The sequence below is a fragment of the Schistocerca piceifrons genome, chromosome 1 (assembly GCF_021461385.2).
Source record: "Schistocerca piceifrons isolate TAMUIC-IGC-003096 chromosome 1, iqSchPice1.1, whole genome shotgun sequence".
Lineage (NCBI taxonomy): Eukaryota > Metazoa > Arthropoda > Insecta > Orthoptera > Acrididae > Schistocerca > Schistocerca piceifrons.
The window spans coordinates 459,269,362-459,288,882 of NC_060138.1; the positions used below are offsets into that span (position 1 = coordinate 459,269,362).

The window sequence follows — 19,521 nt, forward strand, 5'->3', positions numbered from 1 at the left end:
GTTTTGCTTCATTTCCACTTCAACCAACATGTTCTTACAACAGTTACCTCAGCAACAGGCATGGAATCTGCAGGCTGCAGATCTTCCTTTTGTGGTGACCCTGGTTCAGTAACTGCTAGGCTGTGGTACAGAAACTTGGACACTAGGCTCTTCTGCTGAAGAGCATATCGGCTCTTATCCTTATGTACAACAATCTTCTCCTGTAATGATGATTTTAAAAATTTAAATGTAATTATTTCTTATACTCCCCACAATTATTTGCTACTAATGGGAGCTATTTATTTCTAGTATGAGATGCCAGAGACATTATTCATATATCACTGGAATTCTAGAAAATAAACTGAACTGATAAATCCAAAGGAACCGAAATCACAGCGGCATTATGAAAGTAGTGTCATTAGAAATCAGAATCACCATGCAGGAAGAGCAGAAGGAAGCAGGAGATGGAGAGGGAGAGAGCATACCTTGTCTCCAAGAGATTGGAACACGTGTTCATAGAAGAACTTTTTCAGCCATTTCCACTCGGATTCAGCTGTCCGCAAAAGATGTTTGTGTATATCAAATTCATCTATCAGCAATGTATTTTCTATTCGATGTACCATCATGCTCACCTAGAATGGGTATTACTTTTAAAAACATCAAAGTGCACAATGATTTATGTTCACATTGTTGGTAAGATTATGTCTGCAAACACTTTCCCACTTGCTGTACAGCAAGCATATGTACTACCATTTCAACATTTTTTCTGTACTTACTGGACCTTTACTGTATGGGATCTTCAGTAAATTTTTTATATTTTCAGCGTCTGATACAACATCCACTTCTCCAACACAATCTGGGAACATATGAGCCATGCAGAAACTGCAGGAAAGATAGTAAAAATATCTGATTAGACAATGGAAAGTTTATACAGAAGAGAGATGTTGTCAACTTTGTAGAAAGAAAATATGCATTTCTATAAAATCATGTTTTAAAGTAAGAAATTCAAAAATTAATATAATTAAACATCAATAAATATAGGGAACATTGAGCAAACTTTCTATAATATGCCCATTTATGATTACGTTGCTTTCAGTTTTGACTTTCTTGCACATACAACTGGAATTTAAAAAATTATTGATGTCAAATTAAACTTATCAGGCACTGGTATTTCATTCCCTTGGTGGTGAAGGTTCACAGTGTTTGTGTCACCCAATTGAAAGTCAATAAGCATATCATCCCCCCCCCCCCCCCCCTCCCATGAACCATGGACCATGCCGTTGGTGGGGAGGCTTGCATGCCTCAGCGATACAGATGGCCGTACCGTAGGTGTAACCACAACGGAGGGGTATCTGTTGAGAGGCCAGACAAACGTGTGGGTCCTGAAGAGGGACAGCAGCCTTTTCGGTAGTTGCAGGGGCAACAGTCTGGATGATTGACTGATCTGGCCTTGTAACACTAACCAAAATGGCCTTGCTATTCTGGTACTGCGAACGGCTGGAAACTACAGCAGTAATTTTTCCCGAGGGCATGCAGCTTTACTGTATGGTTAAATGATGATGGCGTGCTCTTGGATAAAATATTCTGGAGGTAAAATAGTCCCCCATTCGGATCTCGGGGTGGGGACTACTCAAGAGGACATCATTATCAGGAAAAAGAAAACTGACGTTCTACGGATCGGAGCGTGGAATGTCAGATCCTTAATTGGGCAGGTAGATTAGAAAATTTAAAAAGGGAAATGGATAGGTTAAAGTTAGATATAGTGGGAATTAGTGATGTTTGGTCGCAGGAGGAACAAGACTTTTGGTCAGGTGAATAAAGGGTTATAAATACAAAATCAAATAGGGGTAATGCAGGAGTCGGTTAATGAATAAAAAAATAGCAGAGCGGGTAAGATACTACAAACAGTATAGTGAACGCATTATTGTGGCCAAGATAGACACGAAGCCCACACCTACTACAGTAGTACAAGTTTATATGCCAACTAGCTCTGCAGATGATGAAGAAATTGATGAAATGTATGATGAGATAAAAGAAATTATTCAGGTAGTGAAGGGAGACGAAAATTTAATAGTCATGGGCGACTGGAATTCGAGAGTAGGAAAAGGGAGAGAAGGAAAAATAGTAGGTGAATATGGAATGGGGCTAAGAAATGAAAGAGGAAGCCGCCTGCTAGAATTTTGCACAGAGCATAACTTAATAATAGCTAACACTTGGTTCAAGAATCATGAAAGAAGGTTGTATACATGGAAGAATCCTGGAGATACTAGAAGGTATCAGATAGATTATATAATGGTAATACAGATATTTAGGAACCAGGTTTTAAATTGTAAGACATTTCCAGGGGCAGATGTGGACTCTGACCACAATCTATTGGTTATGAACTGCAGATTAAAACTGAAGAAACTGCAAAAAGGTGGGAATTTAAGGAGATGGGACCTGGATAAACTGAAAGAACCAGAGGGTGTACAGAGTTTCAGGGAGAGCATAAGGGAACAATTGACAGGAATGGGGGAAAGAAATACAGTAGAAGAAGAATGGGTAGCTTTGAGGGATGAGATAGTGAAGGCAGCAGAGGATCAAGTAGGTAAAAAGATGAGGGCTAGTAGAAATCCGTGAGTAACAGAATAAATATTGAATTTAATTGATGAAAGGAGAAAATGCAGTAAATGAAGCAGGCAAAAAGGAATACAAATGTCTCAAAAATGAGGTTGACAGGAAGTGCAAAATGGCTTAGCAGGGATGGCTAGAGGACAAATGTAAAAGAATGAAGAGGCTTATCTCACTAGGGGTAAGAGAGATACTGCCTACAGGAAAATTAAGGAGACCTTTGGAGAAAAGAGAACCACTTGTATGAATATCAAAAGCTCAGATGGCAACCCAGTTCTAAGCAAAGAAGGGAAAGCAGAAAGGTGGAAGGAGTATATAGAGGGTCTATACAAGGCAATGTACTTGAGGACAATATTATGGAAGTGGAAGAGGATGTAGAAGAATATGAAATGGGAGATACGATACTGCGTGAAGAGTTTGACAGAGCACTGAAAGACCTGAGTTGAAACAAGGCCTCGGGAGTAGACAACATTCCATTAGAACTACTGATGGCCTTAGGAGAGCCAGTCCCGACATCTGGTGAGCAAGATGTATGAGACAGGCGAAATACCCTCAGACTCCAAGAAGAATATAATAATTCCAATCCCAAAGAAAGCAGGTGTTGACATATGTGAAAATTACCGAACTGTCAGTTTAATAAGTCACACCTGCAAAATACTAATGCGAATTCTTTACAGACGAATGGAAAAACTGGTAGAAGCCGACCTCGGGAAGATCAGTTTGGACTCCGCAGAAATATTGGAACACGTGAGGCAATACTGACCTTTTGATTTTTCTTAGAAGAAAGATTAAGGAAAGGCAAACCTACATCTCTAGCATTTGTAGACTTAGAGAAAGCTTTTGACAATGTTGGCTGGAATACTCTCTTTCAAATTCTAAAGGTGGCAGGGGTAAAACACCGGGAACGAAAGCCTATTTACAATTTGTACAGAAACCAGATGGAAGTTATAAGAGTTGAGGGGCATGAAAGGGAAGCAGTGTTTGGGAAGGGAGTGAGACAGGGTTATAGCCTCTCCCCGATGTTATTCAATCTGTATATTGAGCATGCAGTAAAGGAAACAAAAGAAAAATTCTGAGTAGGTATTAAAATCCATGGAGAAGAAATAAAAAGTTTGAGGTTCACCGATGACACTGTAATTCTATCAGAGACAGCAAAGGACTTGGAAGAGCAGTTGAATGGAATGGACAGTGTCCTGAAAGGAGGATATAAGATGAACATCAACAAAAGCAAAACGAGGATAATGGAATGTAGTCGAATCAAGTCGGGTGATGCTGAGGGAATTAGATTAGGAAATGGGACACTTGAAGTAGTAAAGGAGTTTTGCTATTTGGGGAGCAAAATAACTGATGATGGTCGAAGTAGAGAAGATATAAAATGTAGACTGACAATGGCAAGGAAAGTGTTTCTCAAGAAGAGAAATTTGTTAACATCGAGTATAGATTTAAGTGTAAGGAAGTCGTTTCTGAAAGTATTTGTATGGAGTGTAGCCATGTATGGAAGTGAAACATGGACGATAAATAGTTTAGACAAGAAGAGAATAGAAGCTTTCGAAATGTGGTGCTACAGAAGAATGCTGAAGATTAGATGAGTAGATCACATAACTAATGATGAAGTATTGAATAGAATTGGGGAGGAGTTTGTGGCATAACTTGACAAAAAGAAGGGACCGGTTAGTAGGACATGTTCTGAGGCATCAAGGGATCACAAATTTAGCATTGGAGGGCAGCGTGGAGGGTAAAAATGGTAGAGGGAGACCAAGAGATGAATACCCTTGGCAGATTCAGAAGTATGTATGTTGCAGTAAGTACTGGGAGATGAAGAAGCTTGCACAAGACAGGGTAGCATGGAGAGCTGCATCAAACCAGTCTCAGGAATGAAGACCACAACAACAACAACAACAACAACAACAAGCATATCATGATGAAGTCAGTCTCTCCCGATTAAAACCTCTGTAAACTGCAAAAAATAACCACCACCATCAATCTTAGTTGCTTGAATAAAGATTGAACAAATCTGACACACAAGTAGCCAAAATGGCACCAAACTGTAAAGTTTTCACCAGCCCGGGAGTCACAAGACATTTACAATAGCATTAGAAAAAATTTGAACACACATCCCAAATGAATCCAACCTTGGACTTATAGAACAGTGTAGCAGCAATATAAGATTAACAGTTAGTATGACTGTAAAAATCAATGTTACTCCTAACTCAGTAAATAGTCACCAAATAAAGCAACAATATGAAAGAGCACTTCAGTATCACAAAGACAGAATGATATGTCATCAGAAAATAGGTTTGTCACACTTTGAAATTTTATCTTGTAAAGTGCATGCTGTTACAACAGTAATGTGTCTGGTTACACACTGAATAAAAAGAGGCCACACTCACCAAAGAATAGGTATGGGACCACACAATGTAACTACAGCACAGGATGGTTGCCATCTAGACCATACTACTGGCTCAACTGACACTCTGATTTTGCCTTCTGTGGGCTAGATTGGTGTCATACATACCAACAAATCTGTTTCCATTGCTGTCAAGCCACAAAAAATATCAGACTGCAACTGGCATATGAATACTATCATTGAATTACAAGTAACAAAATGCAGTGCTTATGGACAACTTCAACTTGTCCTACAGTGACAGTCATTTGATCAGGCTTTATTGCATTCACTGGAGACTTTCAAACTTTCTTTGTTTTGCTAAGCAGTTTATGAGACAAGAACTAAGTGTGATGGTTTAGGTTGTGACTGGATACAAAATGTGATCTAGACTCATACATATTGAACGCAGTCTAAACAGCAGCCAACATATTAAGGAATTCAAAAAACCTTAAATACCCGCACTCCTTAAAGCAGATCCACATGTCTTATTTCAGCACAATAATGCCTAGCCAAATATGGTGAGGAATTTGTTAACTTTCTCCAAATTACAAGGCACAATTCCCTGACATGGCAACCATCAAATAAAGCAGCAACTCATTTGTCAAGAACCTCCAGCAACCAGCCACATACGAACTGCACGAGATATTTCTCATGGACATACCCAAGTTCATTTCGTTTCATACCATAATATTTAGAAGGTTTGATTGCAGCATGGAGTAGCTTCATATTACACTGAATTTTCAGAGTCCAGTCACGTCCAATTCAACAATGGCAAAAGCCCTCAAAAATATCACATTCTTGAAAGATGCATAGAGCTTGTGCCGTAGTTCCATTAAATCTGTTTCTGGCTAATAAAACCAACTTACAACCCATCTTAATGAAGCTAGATAACAGCAATGTTATCCCTCTAAATTTCTGCAGTTAAATACATTTCTAGTAATTCAATTGGTGAAGAATGATATTCCAACAAGTCTAATTGTGAAAACTGAGACTTTCCTTGGTTTTTCTGCAGATTTTCTTTCAAACAATCATCATAATGACATCATCTTCAATAAGGTCATTAAGCTTCTGGAGTATCAGGTTAGGGAATCTGTCTGGTTTGTACATTAACCATTTTCACTTTAACAAGTACTCTCAAATTTCTGCCTTGAGCAGTACAGAATTGCATGTATTATGTATGCTTAAACAGCCTGACAATTGTACTATTAAAGAACTGAATCATCTATATCCTCGATATGGTGTACACTTTGACCCTCATCATACCTAATAATAAAACTGACCAGATATTTTGGCAAGCTGTGAGCTGGCAACCCAATGATGCTCAAGATGGGGCCGACAGGTCATTTCAAACAATGTACTTTGAACAGTCTTCAAGGATGGAAAGCAGGAATGAAGATTAGCACTTAATGTACTGCTAATGATGGGTCACATACTTGCCACAAGCTCAGCTTGGGGAAAGAAACTGGCTATACTTCCAAAGGAACTGCCCAAGCATTCATCCTGTATGATTTAAGGAAATCATGGAAAACTTATATCTAGAAGGCTTGATGGGGTTCTGAATACAAGTCCTGTGTTTCATCATTGTGATATCTCACTTAGTTCAGCTTTGAAGCTTGGTTCTGGTGGCTGAGAGAACAGACTTTTAACCCTTCAAGCTGGTGATTTATGTGCTCGTGTGCTTGTGCCTAGTTGACTGGCTGTAGTATACATGGCCAGCGGGTATAGAAATGCAGCATTTTATTTAAATTACTCTAGTCCAGGAAGAATTAGTTGAAACTGGTGAAATTTTCATTAATTGTTAACAAAGACATTTACTATTTTTAAAACACACATGATCACAGGTACACTTTGAAGCAATATTCAAGACAAAGCACAGTCTCTCACACACTGAAGCAATATTCAACACAAATCACAGTCTCTTCTTATGAGTTTCCAGCAGTTCTGTTATGAGACACAGTGTGAAATTTATGTGTGAATCTTTCAAACAATGGAAAATCCAGGATATTGACATGCGAATCTTTCTTTGCCTTTACAGTGGCTTGATAAGCAAATGCAATGGGCACTGAAATAGTTAGTACTCTTCTGCATATATCTATGTACCACTTTATACTTGTTCAATGATATGTAACCCATTGCTGGCTTTGCTGATTATTTTCATAATAATTATTATAACACAGAACAAACTGTCATTACGCATACACAGTTGAGTATTAATGACACTCTGATGCAGTATTAACCAACATGAGCTATATGTTATGAAGCTTCAGTATAATCCGCATATTTATAATACAACTAGTGACTTTCCCTGACTTAGTATGGGTAGCACTAAATATCTACGGCCAGACGATTTGTCTGGTGTAGTGAAAATAAATTATAGACACAAATCTTCCTCATGAAGCAGTCTACATATTAGTGAAAATCGTACCAAAATACCTACACCAGTTCCTAAGATTAGCCTTCACATATAGGCAGAAAAATGTGATGGGGGACTAACAATTTATAATATGTAAAGATGTTAAATATAATCATCAATAATTTCATCAAAAAACACAGATGATGTGACTTACCAAACGAAAGCGCTGGCAGGTCGAAAGACACACAAACAAACACAAACATACACACAAAATTCAAGCTTTCGCAACAAACTGTTGCCTCATCAGGAAAGAGGGAAGGAGAGGGAAAGACGAAAGGATGTGGGTTTTAAGGGAGAGGGTAAGGAGTCATTCCAATCCCGGGAGCGGAAAGACTTACCTTAGGGGGAAAAAAGGACAGGTATACACTCGCACACACACACATATCCATCCACACATATACAGACACAAGCAGACATATGTTTGTGTTTGTTTGTGTGTCTTTTGACCTGCCAGCGCTTTCGTTTGGTAAGTCACATCATCTTTGTTTTTTGATAAATTTTTCCCACGTGGAATGTTTCCCTCTATTATATTAATATCATCAATAAGTTCACCTAGAGAAGCCAGAAGAGTGAAAAGGGACATTCTGTAATCCATACGATTCAGCAGAGCTACTGAGCCAATTGGATGGCGGTAGATTTAAATTAGTATTGCACTGGAGTCTTGCAAAGTTGGCTGGTGCTTGCACTGTAGTATACTTGACAACTGCTGTTGATTTTACTGGTTTTCTTGGAGAGTCGGGTGACGGGCAGTTCCGCCAATCATCATCAACCTCTTCCGTCTTTTCAGCTTTGTTATTCTAAAACAAAGATAGTTCGTCATTAAAAGAAATTTATATTTACTTCGACATAAGGTGTAATTCATATTACAGAGTAAACATAGTGTCTGAAAATCAACACTAACTATTAGAGAGTAATCATAAATTTTTGAGTTTAACATATCACATAATCCCTCACTTGACCACAATTTACCTTCTCTAGTGTCTTCAAAATTCCATAAATCTCTGTAATAAACACTGCAAATTCTTCAGGGAAGCATATTCCAACGAAATTATAATCATTACTCATATTGGGAGATAACTTTTCCATGTCAGCATTATAATCAAATATGGTATATATGCGTGTATGATGGTCCCTCACAATCTTTAAAGATTGTCAATCTTATGACAATAATTTCTTGTGGACATGTTTTTAGGCACTAGTGCTCATCATCAGGTATCAACACACATGAATCAATAAAACATTATTTTTGCTACTAATATTATTAACTAGACTATCACTAATTTATTCAGTTGCCAGGCATACAAAAACTAGGACAGACACTCAGAAATCACAGCAGGGGCCATACATGCACTAAGTGACTAGCATAGTACCACCAAAAACAAGTACATGAGAGCATGTCTTCTGGCAATCAATACACCATTTTTCCATTTCTTTATACGAAGGCACACATTCTAAATCTAACTATCTAGTAATTAGTAAAACAGCATGAATAATACTAAGAAAGACTACATTGCTGCCAGCAATCTTCTCAGCAATGATTCAGAAGCTTATGATTATTATAGATTAACAAACAATCCAGCAACCTGATGAGTAAGCATGGGTTTTAATTTTAAATATCTATATCTGCCACACCAGACAGTAAACATTCACATGAACAGATATGAGAACATCTAAATTAATATAACTCATGGAAGGTTTGGCTTGTTACTTACCTAGGATTTCAGACAGGGTGGGACAGTTCAGAATCTAACATACAAATGCATATTTCTGGCAATAAACTGCAGATGTTGTTAGTCAAAGTTGATGGTATTCAATGCAAAGAAAATCAGATTACAATTTAGCATCCACTGATAATAGGGGCATTACAGATGGAAAACAAGTTTGAAGTGAACAATGATGGGGCGTGAAGTCAGATGTGGTCTTTACATAGGATGCATTCCAGCATTTGCATTAAGCAAATTAGGAAATCATAAGAAATTCCAACCCAAATGTACATCAATGTACCAACTCACTTGGTCATACTGCAAGTTTGTAGAGTCTTAGTAAATGCTACATTTCAGACAATGATTAGTTTTTTACTTCATTGTACGAACAAGTTAAGTAACCACTACAAGCGCAATAGTCATCCCGCTCGTTATTCTCGTGACACATGTCTGACAGAGCAAGAGGAAGCTGTCTTCTGTCTGTCACTGTTAGTCATTCACGATGTTGCCAATGGATATCTGTGGAGTGACTTGTTAGCTGAGGGTGTTGCACCACACGCCCAAGAGGAAATAAAAAAAAAATGCATTTTTTAAAAGTTACGTTGGACTATGCTATCTCAGTTGGATTGAAACGGAGCTACACTTTTTATGTATGATGAGTTTCTATTGTGACTGGAGGATGGTGAGAAATGACTGCACCTCGGTGAATGGTGGCCAGTTGGTTCCCAGGCAGACAGCACTGCTTGGATGACGCAGCATGGCCAGCAGCTACAGTGTCACAGGTGTTCTGTGCCTCGAGGTGGCTTGTGTTTCAGTGGTGTCTTCTGAGTTAGGTAAGCTGGCTTGCACACTAAATGTATCTAACCCTTTAAAGCTGAGTGAGTGCACTAATACTTCAATCCACAACTGTGTATGGGCCTCGACAGGGCAGCTTCAGTAATCAGTGCAGTGGACCACGTCAGGTCCTTGAAAGCTAAAGTTGGTCATTTCCCAAGCCTTGTGGTTCCACCCAGTTACAAAGTTTCTACTTGTCTCAGGAGTTCTGCAAGGAAATCCTAAGTGAGTACAGAGGTCCAGTACATGGTTTTGGAAATTTGTGATAAGGTCTTGTGGGACCAAACTACTGAGATCATTGGTCCCTAAGCCTACACACTACTTAATCTAACTTAAACTAACTTACGCTATGGACAACACACACACCCATGCCTGAGGGAAGACTCAAACCTCAGACAGGGGGAGCCGCCCGGACTGCGACAAGGCACCTCAGACCGTGCAGCTACCCTGCGTGGCGACATGGTTTTAATGAATCTCCTGACACTCACAAACATTTCACTGTACACCAGTGTTCTTTTAATACACTTCATAATCATAGTAGCACTGCTGGAAGGGCATCAATCCATGAATTCATCACATGCCACGTAATAAATAGCGTCCTTCAAGAAATGGTGTAGGTGTTCCACAATATTTTTTGAAGTTGCACAATATGATGAAGTACTTGTTATGTGTATCCTGTACACCCACACCGTTGCACAAAATATTTCCACCTCTCCCTGCCGACCCCACTCAGAAGACAAACGCTGGTGACAGCCGGAATGAGAAATCCAACTGCACCAGATCCTCAGCAGTTTGTGTTTACAACAGGAATACTTCTGGCCACCTAGTGTATCTGTTGATCATCATGATGTAGTACCAGTAGTTACATGTGAATGGAGGTGGTCCTACAAAGCATAGGTGGACGTGTGAGAATTGTGTCTCTGGGATGTCAAAGCTTCCAAGCGGAGCACCTACAAAGGGAGGAGAAAACCATGGAAACACCAAATATACAACTATGATTAATACAGTATAGGAAAACTTTTGGCATTGTAAACAGCTTCTATTCCTACTGAAAAGGGTAAACACATGTTCTGTATGGTTTTCAGGGGAATCTTATACCACTCTTCTTGCAAAATAGTGGTAAGTTCAGGTAATGATGATGGAGGTGGATAGCGATTATGCACCTTTCTCTCCAAAGTAGGCCACAAAGGTTCAGTAATAATTGTTAGCCAGTGAAGATGCAAACTATTCATCCTCATCCTCATCCTCACAAAACCAGTCCTGTATGATGCAAGCTGTGTGAACAGGAGCCCTGTTGTCTTGTAGTACAGCATAATCATTAGGAAACAAATACTGTACCATGGGATGGACCTGATCAGCAAAAACAGTAACATAATCTTTGACAGTAATGCAATCTGCAAAGTAATCATAAAGCCCATGGAATACCACAATAAGGCTGCCAAATCGTCATCAACTCCCGCCATATTTATCTCTTGGCAGCAAGCATTCTGCATCATAGGCTGGGAACAGCTTACACCAGATGTTGGAAACAATGTGCAGCAAGAGTCATCTGACCAAATTCCATTGCTCCACAGTCCAGGTTTTATCGTTTCAGTGGCACATTTTCCTGTCGCAGCATTAGCATTACTGATGTGTAGTTTCTGAATTCAGCTTACCCTCCAATTCTCAGCTTATGGAACTCCCTCCATGTTGTTTTTGGTGCTGATAGCATTTGCAAGTGTGACATTCGGTCCTGCAGTGATTTTTGCAGCTGTTGTCCTCTTATTTTAAGTCACAATTCTCTTCCTCTACATCTCAAAGTTTTGAACATGGCTGCTTGGTCCAGTCACCGTTTATAAGTTAAAATTGAAACAAATGAGCCCTCGGTCACAAGTTTTTAGTCTTATTAACCAGGTTTCAACATTTCTAAGAGTTCAGAATTTAGACATTTACAGTGGTCTATAATATAATTACAAATTTATGCGAAAAAAAGTGTAAGTACTGACTAACAATACAAGACAGACACAGTACTTACATGTCATGTATAAAATAAATAACAAGCCAGAAGAGCTTTAGTCACAAAATACTTAAAAGGAATGTGTGAAGGCAAGTCTCTAAGGGCTGCTCATACCTGTACAGCCACAGGTTGCAAACTGAAATGACACAGGATTTTAGGTGGACATCATGCACTCTTAGGAGTGTTGAAACCTGGTTCATAAGGCTAACAAATTGTGATCAAGGACTCATTTGTTTCAATTTTATCATCTACATCTATATCTACAGCTACATGGGTACTCTGCAAATCACATTAAAGTGCCTGGAAGAGGGTTCATCGAACCACATTCATAATAATTCTCTGTTATTCCATACAGCACACAGAAAAAACAAACACATATATCTTTCTGTGCGAGCTCTGATTTCCCTTCTATTATTGTGGTGATCGTTTCTCCTGTTGTAGGTTAGCGTCAACAAAATGTTTTTGCACTTGGAGGAGAAAGTTGGTGATTGAAATTTTATGAGAAGATTCAGTCACAACAAAAAACACCTTTGTTTAAATGATGTCCACCCAAAATCCTGTGTCATTTCAGTGACACTCTCTCCCCTATTCCACGATAATACAAAATGTGCTGCCCTTCTTTGAACTTTCTCAATGTACTCCATCAGTTCTATCTGGTAAGCAACCCACACCGTGCAGCAGTATTCTTAAAGAGGATGGACAAACATAGTGTACGCAGTCTCTTTAGTAGATCTGTTAGGTTTTCTAAGTGTCCTGCAATAAAATGCAGTTTTTGGTTACCCTTGCCCTCAACATTTTCAATGTGTTCATTCCAATTTACATTGTTCGTAATTGTAATTCCTAGGTATTTAGCCGAATTTATGATCATCAGATTTGACTGATTTATTGTGTAACTGATGTTTAACAGATTCCTTTTAGCACTCATGTGAATGACCTCACATGTTTTGTTATTTAGGGTCACAATTGCCAATTTTTGCTACATACAAATATCTTTTCTAAATTGTTTTGCAATTTGTTTTGATCTTTTGATGACTTTACTAGCAGATAAACAACAGCATCATCTGCAAACAACCTAAGACGGCTGCTCAGATTGTCTCCTAAATCGTTTATATAGATAAGGAACAGCAGAGGGCCAGTAACACTACCTTCAGAAATGCCAGAAATCACTTCTGTTTTACTCGATTACTTTCCGTCAATTACTACGAACAGTGACATCTCTGACAGGAAATCACGAATCCGGTCACATAACTGAGAAGATATTCCATAAGCATGCAATTTTAGTACAAGCCATTTGTAAGGTATAGTGTCGAAAGCCTTCTGGACATCTAGAATAACAGAATCAATTAGAAATCCCTTGTCAATAGCACTCAACACTTCATGTGAGTAAAGAGGTAGTTGTGTTTCACAAGTACGATGTTTTCTAAATCTGTGGTGACTGTGTTTCAATAGACCATTTTCTCTGAGGTAATTAATAATGTTCAAATACATTATATGTTCCAAAATCCTTCTGAATGTTAATGATAGGGGCTTGTAATTTAGTAGATTTATCCTACTACCTTTCTTGAATATTGGTGTGACCTGTGCAACTTTCCAGTCTTTGGGTACAGAGCTTTCATCGAGTGAACAGCTGTCTACGATTGTTAAGGATGGAGCTATTGTATCAGCATACTCTGAAAGTATTCTCACTGGTATACACAGTCTGGACCAGAAGACTTGCTTTTGTTAAGTGATTTTTAACTGATTCACTACTCCAAGGATATCTACTTCTAATTTACTCATGTTGGCAGCTTTTCTTGATTCGAATTCTGGAATATTTACTTTGTGTTCTTTGGTGAAGGAATTTCGGAAGGCTGTGTTCAGCAACTCTGCTTTGGAAGTGAAGTCGTCAATAGTATTTCCATTGCTATCGTGCAACGAGGCATTGATTTGTCTTGCTGTTAGCGTACTTCACGTACGAACATGATCCCTTTGGATTTTCTGGCAGATTTTGAGACAAAGTTTTGCTGTGGAAGCTATTATAAGCATCTCGCACTGAAGTCCACGCTAAATTTCGAGCTTCTGTATCCATTGGAGATTCTGTATCCATTTCGATTTGGCATATTTTTTACATTGTTTCTGCAACAGTTTTCTGGCCCGTTTTGTGCACCAAGGAGGATCAGCTCCATTGTTTGTTAATTTATTTGATATAAATCTCTCAATTGCTGCTGATACTATTACTTTGGCTTTTCAAGCTACATCTGGCCTACACTTACACTGTTAATTTGGAATGATTTGAGACTGTCTAAGGAAGGCAACAACTGAATTTTTATCTACTTTTTGGATAGGTATGTTTTTCGTCTAGTTTTCGAGGATTTGCGGCTTACAATATTCAAGGTCCTTATGACATCCCAGTGTTCAAAAATCCCTGTATCCATTTTGATGCTCATTATTAGCTCAGGATTATTTGTTGCTAAAGGGTCAAGTGTGTTTTCACAACCATTTACTATTGACGTGGACTCCTGAACTAACTGCTCAAAATAATTTTCAGAGAATATGTTTAGCACAATTTCTGATGATGTTTTATGCATACCTCCTGATTTAAACACGTATTTTCACCAACATATTGAGGGTAAAATAGTCATCACCAACTACAATTATAGGAGTCGGGTACGTGTTTGAAATCAAACTCAAGGTTTCTTTGAATCTTTCAGCAATTGTATCATCTGCATTGGGAATTATTATTTTATTCCAATTGCCAAGAATGGCCTCTGACCATACTAACTCACAGAAACTATCTATTTCAATTTCGCAACACACTAAACTACTTCTAACAGCAACAATAACACCACTGCCAACTGTGTTTGGACTATCCTTTTCGAAACACCTTTAGGTTCTTCGCAAAAATTTTGGCTGAACTTAACCCCAGCTTTACCCAGTCTTCAGTGCCTATAATGATTTGAGCATCGCTGCTTTCTATTAGTGCTTGGAGTTCTTGTACTTTCTCAACACAGTTATGACAATTTACAACTGTTGCACAAATGGTTCCTGTATCTATATTCTTCCTGTGTTCACCCTGCACCCTTAAAGACTGAAGCTCTTTTCGTGTTTTCCTGAGATTGTTTAACCTAAAAAACCACCCAGTCCATGTCACACAGCCCCTTCTGCCCATGTAGCTGCCTCCTGCATTTAGTGGACTCCTGACCTATTCAGCAGAATCCAAAACCCAACCATCCTATGGTGCAAGTCAAGCAATCTACAGCCTACACAGTTGCAGAATCATCCAAGCCTCTGATTCAGAGCCTCCACTCGGCTCTGTACCAGAGGTCCACAATCGGTCTTGTCGGCAACACTGCAAATGGTGAGCTCTGTTTTCATCTTGCAAGCAAGACCAGCAGCCTTTACTACTTCTGTTAGCCACCCGAAACCAGAGATAATCTCTTTCGATCCACAGTGACACACATCACTGGTACTGATGTGAGCCACCACCTGCAGTTGGCTGCACCCTGTGCTCTTCATGGCATCCAGAAGGACGCATTCCTTGCAGACCTGTTCCATGCCTGGAATGACTCCACCCGGTATGCACACGGAGTGCACATTGTCTTTCTTCCCCTTCTTGGCAGTCATGTTCCTAAGGGGACCCATAACATGCCTAACACTGGAGCTCCAAACTACCAATAATCTCACCCTCTGCAATTGCCCAGATCTTACAGGCTGAAAGGTTTCCTCTGAAACAGGACAGGTGACTGCATCGGGCTGAGCGACAGTGCGACTCCCTGGGAAGTCTTTCGCAAGCTGCCACACCCTGAGGCGAGTAGTAACTGGGCTAGCCACTGGTGAGGACCAATTAGAAGACTCAGACGTGCTGGATGTCCATTGGATCCCCATGGCTGGCCCACAAAAGTGATGCCCATCCACTGCAGCTTCAAGCTGTGCAACCGAAGCCATCATAGCCTGTCGCTGAAAGCTGTCTGCCATAATCACTCAACACACACTTTTGTATGTGTACTCACTTAGCAGATGATGTATTTCTGCTCCCTCTGTATTCAGTGTAAATCTTCAATACAGTGTTTCTTGAAGCACCTAACACTTGGGCTACCTTGGTTAGGAAAGCATCCACCACATGAACACCAACAATATGCCCATGTTCCAGCTCAGCTCCAACATTATGTGCTCACGACTCCATAGAGCACACTTCTGACCTCGACTGACACTTGAAGTGTAATGAGGCATTGCACAGGTGCTGCTCGTACTCAAATACAACAGTGTCATCTGTAGGCCCAGCTAGTGTCTGCATTTATGTTCAAGCATGCGCTTCTTGTAGTGTTTCCATATTTTCCTTCAATCCCTGTACATGCCATATCATTTTGCACTTCTGGCATGTAATGCAGGTCTGAGTCATTGTACAGCAGTCCATCTATACACTGGGATATACAAAATGCTGCATTAGTACTGCCCTCACAGCAGTTTCCCAGATAGTCGAGTCCATGAAGAAAGTTGAAAACCCACCATCATAGAATTGCAAGTACAAAAAACTGGTGCCGGTCGGGTGACTCATCACAATATATCAGCTACTCAGTGCCTGGCAGTGACGTGTGTTGCAAGAGCAGAGTTGTCTCAACTATCAGTATGTCCTTCAACTCCTTGTCATTTTTCACTGCCACTAGCTGAAAGAAATCCACTGGAATAGAAATGCTTTCCACTCAAGGTAAAATGTCGGCAGTGACATTTTTTGAACTGCTTGCTTGCACATTGTGTGTCATAAATTACAATATCACATTTAATAGGTTGATTCGCAATGAAAAATAGTTACAAGTATTCCATGGCAGCAGAAATGCAAAACCAGCAGCTGATTGTCTGCATATACAGTGAAGGCATGTCTTCTAACAATGAATCTGAAATACAACTGCTTCATATGTGCCTGAAAGTTCTGTGTAAAATAGTAGCTGCTTATCCATGATCTTCTTGGAGAAGAAAACCAAAGGTTGTCTGTACTCATTAACATTGTTTTAGTACAGTGCCAATGCAGGATGAGGCATCCGAGAAAATCTCTAGTGGTATGTTGGCAATCAGGTGCGTAATGAGAATGGCTTTAGCGAGGCTTGTCTGGCAGGCTGGAAATTCCACCTGTAGTTTTTCAGTCCTAATGACAGGCAAGGAATCACGTACTTTGGGACCAGCAAAGATGGCATGGAGCAGCACATGGACCTAATCCAGTGAAAGTAAAAAGTGATGGTAAAAGTGTGTCACCCCTAACAACCGATACGTTTTGCGCACTGACTTCGGCGGACCATCTCCTCTTTGGCATTGATATTGCATTTGGCTAAATTTATGATTTCACAGTCATCAAATCATTGGAAAACCATTTACAGGTGTCTTTCATATGATGCCACCAACATACAATCAATGTATGCAAAACATCATTGATAAAAACTGAAAAATACGTGTTATGTTTTTAACATCACATCACAGAGCACGTATGAGTATTCAAATAGTCCAAAGACTGTAGTCATTGTAATTTTATGGATGTCCTCTACTGCATTTGGTTTTTGGCTTTTATTTGCTCCCTTTTATTTGCTCCAAGGTTGAGGAAACAATGTGCCGCACCATATGGCATGCAAAATCCCTTATATCGATCAGTAATTGTCTAGCAACAATAGATTCCCAGGGGTGGGACCAGCTTTTAGAAGCTGCCTATACAACGGTATACGTTATGGGTCTAGTTGTTATATCCTGCAACCATTCATCCTGGTGTAATATTCCAAATGGAAAAAGGACAAAAGTAAGTAAAAAATGAGAGAGAATAAACAATAATTAAAGTGACATACCCGAGGAATAGAAATGAAATACTGTATTTAAATCAACTGAATTAAAATAATGATTTTCTTTAAATGCGAACATTTTAGGTCGCAGTCATAATGATAAAAGGTCGGAGAATAAAGTATATTGCACCCACCAGGACATGAAACCTCAACCTTCAGCATGCCAGCTATATAACACTATCAGTTAGTGTATTTTTAAGGCTCTAATACATCTTGAGAAATTCTATTTTGTCAATTACTCACACAAGTATGCACACCAGGATGTATTGCTACAGGTTGTGATATCTGGGAGACTACGCTACATCACTGAAAAGGGGGTTTCAATAAGACGATCCCACCCCTTGGAACCTCTCCTTTTGAGTGTTAAGTCTTCTGTAGTCTCGACAGGCATGTTAAACAATCAGTTTCTTCAGCACCAAATGAATGGTATCTGGTGGTCACGCCACACCTGCTTCGACCACTGCATTGAATTCTGTTTTTCTGATGTGGAGTTTGTTGGGTGCCAGTCGTGTGAGCGTTGACAAAACAGGGGGACCAAGTGAGGTCCTCAGGTGATGCACTGTGGAGGGACGAAGTGAAGATGGCACCCTGAAAAGTCGTACAATTGGCAGAAACTCGTTTAGCAGGTGCACCAGGGGCAGGGACATGGCAAAGAAGAGTACCGACAGATCACTGCACTTTGTGGGCTGGCCTGCAACCTTCAACTACATGATCCAGCACCAAAATGGAAGTGTTCCTTTTGTCCTCGATGAGATTAGAGGAGGACAAGAAATCCAGCCCTGTGATAGTAAGGATCACATCTGTGACAATAAATCACCACTCAGATGGTCTTCACAGCTGTCACAGTAGGCAACAGGAAACACACATCTGAGGTGGTACCCACTACAGATTGAGTCTTAGTGGTCCTGTCTGTTACCGCTAAATGCTGCAATCGTTGCCCAGTCGGTACCTGCCCACTAGCCTTGGGAGGTTACCATTTGCATTCCCTACCCAGGAGCATTCCCTTCTATAGTTTCTTAGTAAATGGTACACTCAGCTAAAGATAAGTCTCTGAATTGGTTCATAATACAAACGAGTTAAATAGCTACTACAAGCACGATTATTGTCCTGCTAATCTGACAACCGCTCACACTCAATGCTCGCACCACTGCAGGTAACAGTCTACTCCTCACCAGAAATAGTGGTCTTTCGCATATTGGTCATTTGTAACTTTGCCAATGGATGTGTGTGGAGTGATCTGTGAGCTGTATTCACTACAAGTTCTTCAAAATTGATGACTACAGGATGACCTTAATACTTACCTTTGGAAGAAGTTAACAAGTGTGAGTGTATTGTTTAGGTGAAGTTAGAAACTCTGTGAATTTAAATATGAGTGATGTCACAGGAGTGGACTGAGGTTTTCAGAAAATTCTGCAAGTTTGTTGGCAGCATCATGGTGGCAGAAACACACAAAAGCAATAGCCTGCTTATCTGTAAGGACAAGAAACATGGAGTCATCAGCTTTCAGGAAATGAAGACTCTGTAGTCGAGCATGAGATAAGATGGTTCCATGATGTACGTACATGAGAATAGTTCGTAAAGCCACATTGTATTAAGGAACTCCTAAAATGGTTGAGGGATGGTAATGTGACTGGTGAGAGAATGAAACATTACAAAGGAAGATTTGAGGTTTAATTCTCTCGCATTGAATACAAGCCCATTAGAGATGGAGCACAAGCTGTGACTGTGATGGGATGGAAATCAACCGCATTTGTTTTCAAAGGAAGCATCCCGTAATTTCCGGTTGGTTGGTTTGTGGGGTT

At 39.7% G+C, this 19,521-nt stretch overlaps 1 protein-coding gene across 2 annotated transcripts in view; it reads right to left on the reverse strand.

Annotated features, from left to right (window-relative positions):
* The window catches only part of LOC124792931 (erythroid differentiation-related factor 1), a 223,155-nt gene that overhangs the window by 182,480 nt on the left and 21,154 nt on the right, over positions 1 to 19,521 (reverse strand). For both annotated transcript variants that reach the window (XM_047257980.1, XM_047257981.1), the window contains exons 2-5: positions 7,941 to 8,185; positions 756 to 861; positions 465 to 611; positions 48 to 200 (exon numbers count right to left, since the gene is read on the reverse strand). In XM_047257980.1, the coding sequence (XP_047113936.1) occupies positions 48 to 200; positions 465 to 611; positions 756 to 861; positions 7,941 to 8,185 (651 nt within the window). The remainder of the gene's footprint in view (positions 1 to 47; positions 201 to 464; positions 612 to 755; positions 862 to 7,940; positions 8,186 to 19,521) is intronic.